We start from the raw sequence: 8,966 nt of genomic DNA, 5'->3' as shown, positions 1-8,966 counted from the left end.
TCAGGGTTTGCAGGGATGAGATTGGAGTGCCCATGGCTACAGGACACCCCCTTCCCCCTCCCTCCCCTGGGTGTCTTCTCCCAACTTGTAACCGCTTTGCAGCTCCGTGGTTGGAAGGAAGACCTGCCGATCAAGGTAAGATGGGCTTCCATTCGGGTTTCCAGGGCGACAGAAGGAGCGCAGACATAGTTCAGGCATTCCCCTGGCTCCGTTGCCAGGGGAATTGATTGCTGGTGCCTGACTGTCTGGCTTCCCGAACCACGGCCAAACGCACCGAACCAGGCCTCTTCCGAACACTGGTTCGTTGGCTGTGGACGATCACGAACCGCTGGATCGCTATCGTGCGATCACCATTTTCGTGGGTTTTTTAAGTTCGTAATGCAGTTCGTGCCCATCTCTACTCTTTAAAATGGTGCAGTCCCCACAGTGCAGTCCCAAACAGAACCCTGTGACTTTTGTAAACAGATGGACTTTCATCCCTGTGATTGACGTGGGGTTGCCATTGTGTCTAGTTTATTGCTGTAGGAACAGCCAGCAGGTGGCAGCTTGAAGACCATGGTTGGTGCACAGGAGCAGGATGTAGGATTGACTGGGAAAGAATTCCATGGCTGAGCAGGAAACTAATTGCAGATGGTCCCCAGTCCAAGCCCAGCACCCTAACCACTACACCACATGTTCTCTCTGAAGATATTTTTTATTATTTTCACTTTGGTGGATATAGTCTGTGAGATCTTGTAAAGTTTTCAAATGAAAAACACTGCCAAATACTAAATACCATTTTATGACAGCCATAAAAAGCTATCAAATACTAAACTAAGGTATTATTGAATGTCAAATAAAGTCCAAAGATACAATTCTGCCAACATTAACAACAGAATGACATTTTTATATTGGTGGGGAGGGGGATTTTGCTGAGTCCCTCTTTCCACTGAAGACCCTATTTCACCTCCCATGCTGTTTGTGGTGGTCCTCTTACCCCAGGAGCAGAATTTGAAGGAAGGCTCAGTGGACTAAAGTGGGAGGGAAACGAAGTCCTTTTCCATGAACTTTGTTCCACTCTTAGTATTTTAAAATCCAGTCCCAAACCTTCAATGAATATTTTGCATATATTTGAATAGTCAGATGATATACACTGGGAAGTTTTAGGATGGAATATTGTGATGTACAGCAAACTTTTCCTAGGTGTCTAAAATATCAAAATGGCTGTGAGAAGCATTCCAAGTCAACCTGTCTGAATATTTGACTGGAGAAAACAAAACAGCATGTTACTGGCTTTCTGTCATCTTCTGAAAAGATTCTTGCTACAGGTAACTCAGAACCACAAAATCTTAATATTGTGCACACTTTCAACAAGGGTTACCATGTGCTACATAGAGCATAGGGGGTCGTAAGAGGCTTCTGTAATTACAGTGAGTCAATTATGTACTTGCTAAAATGTGCTAAAATAAAAAATACAGTTGAGAATTATTGAAGATAATTTTATCAAACCAAAACATTATTGTAACAGATACTATGGATTCAAACTTTCGCTAAATTTTGGAGAGAACTGAACCTTGTACTGTCATTCATACTTCATAAATGATAGTTAACTATATGAACAATGCCAAAAGGGTAAGAGATTATAATTTACTGGACCTGTTTCTGAGAAGTCCTTTTCAGACATTTGATTTTAGCAAAGCAACCATGCATAATGGGAATGCACACTACTTGCAATCCTCCCAATATATACTATCACTGTTTTTTGTGAATAGGACAATGTGTGTATTTTTCCAGGCTTCAGTACTCACAAACATGTACTATTAATACAAAATGGTGACTGTGCAGATTGTATCATGTACATATTCCTGTTACATGTGGCTGGTGCACCAGAACTGATGGTTTTTAGAATTATTCCTCACATAGAGATCCATATTCAGAGGTAGCACAGGTCACACACAAAGCCTATCGATATTTGTGTCCAGAATGGAAATGTGTCTGAAGAGAAAGAGAGAAGAATGACACAGACACACTAAATTGTGGGGAAATCAGGCCACAGCTCTATTGATTACAAGTTCCTCAGGTAGATGCCTCCAAATGCCTAGCATGTCTCTGGTCCCTTTCTTTTAAACATGAACTGTGGACCAAATTGGAGCCCAATCATGAGGTGTGCTTGCCCCACAAACAGGGCCAGGCTGCAGAAACCATTGTGAGATGCATGCAGCTGACCCAATGCTGGGCACAATTGCCCGGGATCCTGCCTTTCCCCATCTTCCACCCAACCACAATAATTGTTCCAATTCAAGGCTGTGAGCAGGCATTCCTCAAAAGTAAGTTCCAATGAATTCCATAGTCTGATGCATAGTATTATAGATTATGGCCCCAACTGATCATGCAGAAAAACAAGGCGATAGAAACCTGGGGTGGTAGAACAGACTGTGCCACTTTGATCTGCAAAACATTTTAAAATGTTTTGTCATGTAAAAGAATCCTAGCAAGTAAATTAAAAAAAAGCAGCACTGCAGAAACATTCCAGCCGAGCCCCCTCAATGCACTGCTGATTTTCAATTTTCGGGCAGTCTGTTTAGCTACTCCTGGATTTTCAGCATATATCTGGCTTGCATGTAGACGTACTTCAGTAAACAATTACTGCATTAACATTCTAGTCAACTTCAAGAATGCACCTTTGATTGAACATGAAAATGCAGAATGTGATGCTCAGTATGTCTCTCATTTTGACCCAGACTTCTGAGTGCATATTCCTAAGAAGGCAATGACTCATGTGTGCAACACGTACTGCATGCACAGATCCTCTTCCCAGTCCAGTTCTCAAAGCTGTATTCATGGTGCCCTGTTCACAAGTAGTAATCACACTGATCAACTATTTGGAAGAAGGTGGAATGGAGAGTCAATTTAGTGTGCAGGGTTGCCAGCCTCCAGGTATAGCCTTGAGTTTTTCTGATCTCCACACTACAGACATCAGTTCCACTGGAGAAAATGACTGCTTTGGAGGATAGATTCTGTGGCCTTATATATTACTGAGGTCCCTCTCATCTCCAAACCTCACCCTCCCCAGGTTCCAGCCCCAAGCCTCCAGGAACTTCCCATCCCAGAGTTGGCAACCGTATTAGTATGCTCCTCTACTCCTATGGGTCAGTTGATCAACAGAATGGCTACTTTTTAAAAAGAGCTACACGTGTGTGTCCAAGCCCGTATTATATTTCATAAACAAAAACTTAAGGTTACTATGAATTAAGGATGTTTTGCTTCTGTGACTTCCTTCTTTCAAATGCTGACAAAACTGGAAATTCACTGAGGAAGGTGAAGGGAGTTCTCTGCCTATGTTTTCATGCCCTATATCAAGCCATCCATTGCCTGTTTTCAGTACATGTTGCACAAAGTTTAACATGATTAGTTAATTTTATTGATAGACTAACCTACCTGGCAAAAAATAGTGCAGAGTGTATTATCTTAGATATGAAAGAGGTTTTGTCAATGTAAAGGTTAAGTGGCAGCACAACAGAAAGTTTGAAGATGCAAAGCAGTTTTATTTTGCTAACAAAATCCTTGTATTTGACATCAGCAGTGTAGTGCGGGTTTGGAGTGTGTTCCCGAGCTCCGCATGCATGCATGCTTTGTGTGCATATGCTCTCAGGACTGTGTGATGATGTCACTGGAAGTGATGTCATCATGCAGGGTGCAGGAGCGCTCCCGTGATTCTGGCCACTTGCCTCCCTGCCCCCATCAGGCAGCCCTCCACAGCAGCTGCCCACGCCGCCGCCTGTTCGGCGTGCTCCTCAGCTACAGGATGGCCAGCTCAGTGTCCAGCGAGCCAGTCACCCCATTGGCATGGCAGGCGGCCAGGGTGCCGCAGGTGGCCTCCTGCAGAGCGTGGGCTGTCCTTGGCATGGTGCCCCATGGCATCCCCCCTACATTATGCACCCAGGGCAACTGGCCTTCTCACCCCCACCCCCATGCTATGCCACTATTTGACATTATTCTGTTCCCTAATATTTAAAAACTTAGTAAGTCTTCGAGTTCTTTGTATCAAAATATATTGGAACAGTAGGGATCAATACTACTGAAGAATAGTTAATGTTATGAATACGCTTCTCAAATTTAAACCTATCATCATAGTATCACTTGGTAAAAATTTGAAGTTCTAAACCATGTTTGAGCATTAGCCTCACATTATGATTGTAAATTATCTCTCAAGTACCTTGTTGTTGTATTTACCGTATTGGTTTATGTTTCAAACTGTTGTTGTTGTTGTTATTTTTTATGAAATAAAATTTATTAAAAAAAAAAACTTAGTAAGTATGTTAAGCCCCCTAACCTGGGTAGCCCAGTCAATCCTGATCTCATTAGATCTCAGAAGCTAAGCAGGGTCAGCCTTAGTTAGTATTTGGATAGGAGACCTCCAATAAAGACCAGGGTTGCAGATCCAGAGGAGTTAGCCGTGTTAGTCTGTAGTTGCAAAACAGTAAAAATTCCAGTAAGACCTTTAAGACTAACCAACTTTATTGAGGCATAAGCTTTCGAGAACCATAGCTCTCTTCATCAGGGTTGCAGAGGCAGGCAATGGCAAACCACCTCTGATAGTCTCTTGCCTTGAAAAACCCAGCAGAGGTCGCCATACGTCAGCTCTGACTTGAGAGCACTCTCTCCACCATTACCAAGTACATTACGGACTGCAGCCTAAATGCTTGTCCATCTCCACGTCTCAAAGTGGCAAGACTTTCTAAAGGCAGTGCTTACTTTCCTTTGGAGAAGAGAAGACTTGATTTAGGTATCTTTGTGAACAATGCTTTATTTATAAGCACAACTAGAAACTCTCAGCTTTCTCTCCCACTCCTCTAAATGCACACTTGCTTCTTTTTTGACTTGCTGCTTTCAGCAGTTTGCTGCCCTATGGCAGCTTTGTAACTGTTCGCAATATTGTGAGACAGCAGAGTGTGACTGCCATCAGTTTCAATTTTGCTACCATCATTAAAAGGACTCAGAAATTAGATATATGGGGGGGGAAGGGGGGAGCTGAAAATAGCTTTCTCTTATATCTTTACACATTCTAAGTAATTTAAATAAATAGCTGTCTCAGACTCTTCCCATCTTTTTATCATGGCTTCGACCTCTCATTCATAGTGATTGAGCCAGCCAAACTCACAGGGAACAAGTTAATAGTGAGAACTTATGCTACTTTCATGAGTAGTCAGAAGTGACTTTCTGTCAGAATTCTGTATAGGGAAAACTATCTACTTGTCCATTATAGGATTACTGAATCCACACACACACACCCCTAGAATTTTGTTGATTGAAAGTCACTCACCCAGATATTATCCTATCAAAGGATTTTTTTCCCATTAAGAGCTAATACTAGTTCAGGGAAGGGGATTGGGTATCAGTTTTGTTCAGCAAAACCTCACAGGAAAAGTTACACCCCCCCCCCCATGTGGTCACAATCCAAATCCAAATAAGCTCATGTGCACCTTCTATTAGCATTTCAAGGATCTTCCAGCTTCTCATCTGGTATGACCTTAGAGAGAAGAGAACTTTGAACGGTAGAAGAAACAAGGGGAATAAGGGGGGAATTCTTGGAACCTTATCTAACATCACCACACAACCACAAATACAGCACTTGTATATATACATTGGAGTGTCCTTTAAATGGGGTGTCAGCAGCTCATTGGGAAGCTGAACCTTCCCCACCCCCCATGTACTAGTGATGACTTTTTCTCTCTAATACACACACTTCTTTTTTAAAGTATAAAACTAGGAATTTCCTAACTTGTGGTCATTTCAGAAAAGGAGAAGTTTCTTCTCCAAAGAGAGAGAGCTACAGACAATACATGACTGAAGGGAGATTAGCAGCATTCGGTATCTCGTCCATCTCTTTTCTACCAAAGAAGACCCATCCGGCTGTGGCACTGGCATCCTTCTAATATCACAGCACACCTGCCCGGTGCTGGATGGATACCTCCCCACCAGGGATGATGGGCTTGCCGTTCTTGATGCTGCTGGTAGCAGCTGTTAACTGCCATGGTAGGTTTGATTTTTACCAACTCTGCTGATACAGTGCTCTTAACAACAGGACAACGAATGATCGTGGGATAGAATTATTGGGTAGAGGCAAGGGTTTACATAATTCTAGGTGATATTTTGAGAGACAGAATGGTCAGAGTTTCCATCTGATTCCTTGGAAAAATTCTGACTGTGAGGATCGTCTGCCTAAATACAAATTTAACAAAATGTTCAGGACTTGACATGAAAAATTCTCAGCTGATATGGGAAAGGTCATCTCCTAACAAGCTTTACTTTATGAACAAAAGTAGGCTGAACAATAATGCAGGTGGTTGTCATATTTTAGAGGCTATCGCCAGATATGGGAACAGCAGCTGCTTGAGTGAATTAAAGGAGTTGCCTGTGATGTAAAGTCAACAGAAGATGGATAGTATCTGACCATTCCCAATCTGTTTACCTTTTGTATCTGTTTACGTATTGTATATTTCTTATTCACTGAAGCCAATATGTAATATTTCCTGCCAAACATATGCAATGACATAACTACCATGCACTGCATTATTTCCTATATATAGCTACACCACAGATTCAATGATAAAACTGAATGTCACTTTCACAGTATTTTGAATCCCAAGATAACCCTCAGGGAAAGACCTTATGAACTGACCACAGAAAGTACCCAGTTCAGTCCTGGGCATCTCCAGTGTAACAAATTTCAAGTAACAGGATTAAAGACCAGAGTCCTTAGGGTCAGACCAGAGTTGAAAAAGAACACAGATCACTTCAAATATACAACTTGGATTGAGGCTGTGTAGACAGAGGGTTTGACCCTTCACTTCCACATACAGCAAAATTGGACATATATTCTGTCTTTATTTACCTTGGCCACCATCTTCATAGCCTCCCCTTTAGAAAACTTTATGCTAAAAATTTTATATTGCACGCAGGCACGTCTTTAATTCATATTCTGAAAAACAGCTATGATGGAATAAAGATGCTAGTAGCAGTAGCAGTACCAGTGAGAGTAGACTATACTGGGTTTGATGGGCCACTAGTCTGACAGTATAACACAATTCACAGAACCGTGGTTAACTTTCCTTATGGTTCGTTTGTGAAACCAGGATACAGCTTACAAACAATCATTCAAATCCTGCTTTGCCTTGACATATGCGAGTTTCATTTCCTTCTTTCTGTTGCCTGGTAGGGTATCACCAGAGAACAAGCTAAAATTGAACCAGGATTAAGCTGGGAAGTATGCATTCAGACATTATACAAAACTAGAGTTACCTGTTGTTATAAAACAGCTTTAGATCTTAGTTTCACAGTCTGGTTTCAATTGCCATTATTCATACAATTACACTAACCATAGCGTGGTTTACACAATCATACTGACCATTATGGAAACAACCCATTAATTAGTGTATCATGTGTGTTAGAAACACCTACTTTTTCGCAAGGGGGTGAACTCAAGTAATTCCCCCTTGCCTCTTTGGCTGCCAGTATAATGCACCGGCAATGGGGCTTCCAAATGCTAAGATTCCTTGCAGTTTTCCTGCCCCGGTACAGCAACAGTGGCAGTTTCCCCTCTGCCATCAGCGGCTTTTCAGTTTTATTTAATCAGCAACTGCATTTCCTAGTTTCTCTGAATTCCAAGCTGTCATGTTTTAAAAAGTAATTCTCAAGCACTTTTTGTTGATGAGACATAAGGGAAAATGCAGATCTCCACAACAAAAAGGATCAGACACTTTTTTTTTTCAGAATGAAAGCTGGGAATTCAAAGAACCCGATATACACATTGTTATGATGTTATATACAATATTCAATTGCCAATTAAGAACAAAAACAAAGCCCTCTGGTGGCGTGTGGGGTGGAGGGAGACAGCCATAGTTGGTGATTGGGACAAGGAAAATGGCACCAATTTTGGAAGGACCGGGAAGATCTGGACTTTCCTATCTATGTGGGTGCCACCTAAGGTTGCCAATAGCCTGGAGAAAAAAATGTCCTGTCTTTTAACAGAGGTGTGATGGGATGTTGAGTATCAGGTGATGTTATTTACCAGCATGCCATGAAAAGCTTCAACTGCCAATTTCCGCACATCAAACAACTGTTGAAGGGACGGGACATTTCTCCAGGCCTGCTGGCCACACTAATACCACCCCAGCTTTACAGAAGCATCATTCATGATGCTCTGGAGACACCAGGGAAACTTCCCAGCTGCATGCAAGATGGACTAATGGCTCCTGCATAAGTGACCACACTGACAGCATAACTGACTAATCTGTTAAAACCATATGATTCTGCCAAAGTTTGTTGCTTTCTCCCATTCGGTATTGTTACCAGCTCCAAATACCCTGTATTTTGTAAATTATCACAGAATTAGGCAACATGTGTGATATGATCCCATCTGGAAGTAGTCATAGATTTTCTTGGACAGAAAATTGTCTTAGCAGTATGTTTATTTACTTACAGAATTCATGGAGGTTTAGTTCAGAGTCAGACACTTTGCAGAACCACCACTTAATTAAAGTAACTATAATGAGTGAATAGTATGACTGTCTGAACGCAGGCCTCTCCTCTGTACTATGGATAGTCAGGGTTTGTCAAACCAGTATCTTAAGCTAGGATCTGGAGTTGGTTTATTAACTACAGTATTAATTATGGTTCTGCATGGTGTGTGAATGCACATGTGTAGTGGCTTATCTTGGTTTAATGCTGATGTTACCAGAACTGCTCTTATTAATGGGGGAAATTAGCTTTAGCAGTCTGTAACTTAAAATTAGCGCGGATCTTAACCTATGTTTACGGAGGTCCCGATCCCAGACACTCTAGTGAAAAAGAGGCAGACTACAAATAGGTTCAATCACGTGTATTTGCTAACAATGTGGCGTAAGCCTAAACTTGCACAAGCATACAAGAGAACACACAAGATCTAAGAAATACAGAGTAGGAAATGCAGAGACTTTCGCATTAGC

General features: G+C 41.7%; 1 protein-coding gene across 2 annotated transcripts in view; it reads left to right on the top strand.

Moving 5' to 3' along the window:
- Window positions 1-5,796: 5,796 nt before the first annotated feature.
- CSF1R (colony stimulating factor 1 receptor) overlaps window positions 5,797-8,966 on the top strand; it is a 72,548-nt gene continuing 69,378 nt past the window's right edge. For both annotated transcript variants that reach the window (XM_054977354.1, XM_054977353.1), the window contains exon 1: window positions 5,797-6,015. In XM_054977354.1, the coding sequence (XP_054833329.1) occupies window positions 5,943-6,015 (73 nt within the window). In that variant the 5' untranslated portion in view covers window positions 5,797-5,942. The remainder of the gene's footprint in view (window positions 6,016-8,966) is intronic.

The sequence above is a fragment of the Eublepharis macularius genome, chromosome 4, assembly GCF_028583425.1.
Source record: "Eublepharis macularius isolate TG4126 chromosome 4, MPM_Emac_v1.0, whole genome shotgun sequence".
In the NCBI taxonomy this organism is placed as follows: domain Eukaryota; kingdom Metazoa; phylum Chordata; class Lepidosauria; order Squamata; family Eublepharidae; genus Eublepharis; species Eublepharis macularius.
This window is presented reverse-complemented; position numbering and strand designations above follow the sequence as displayed.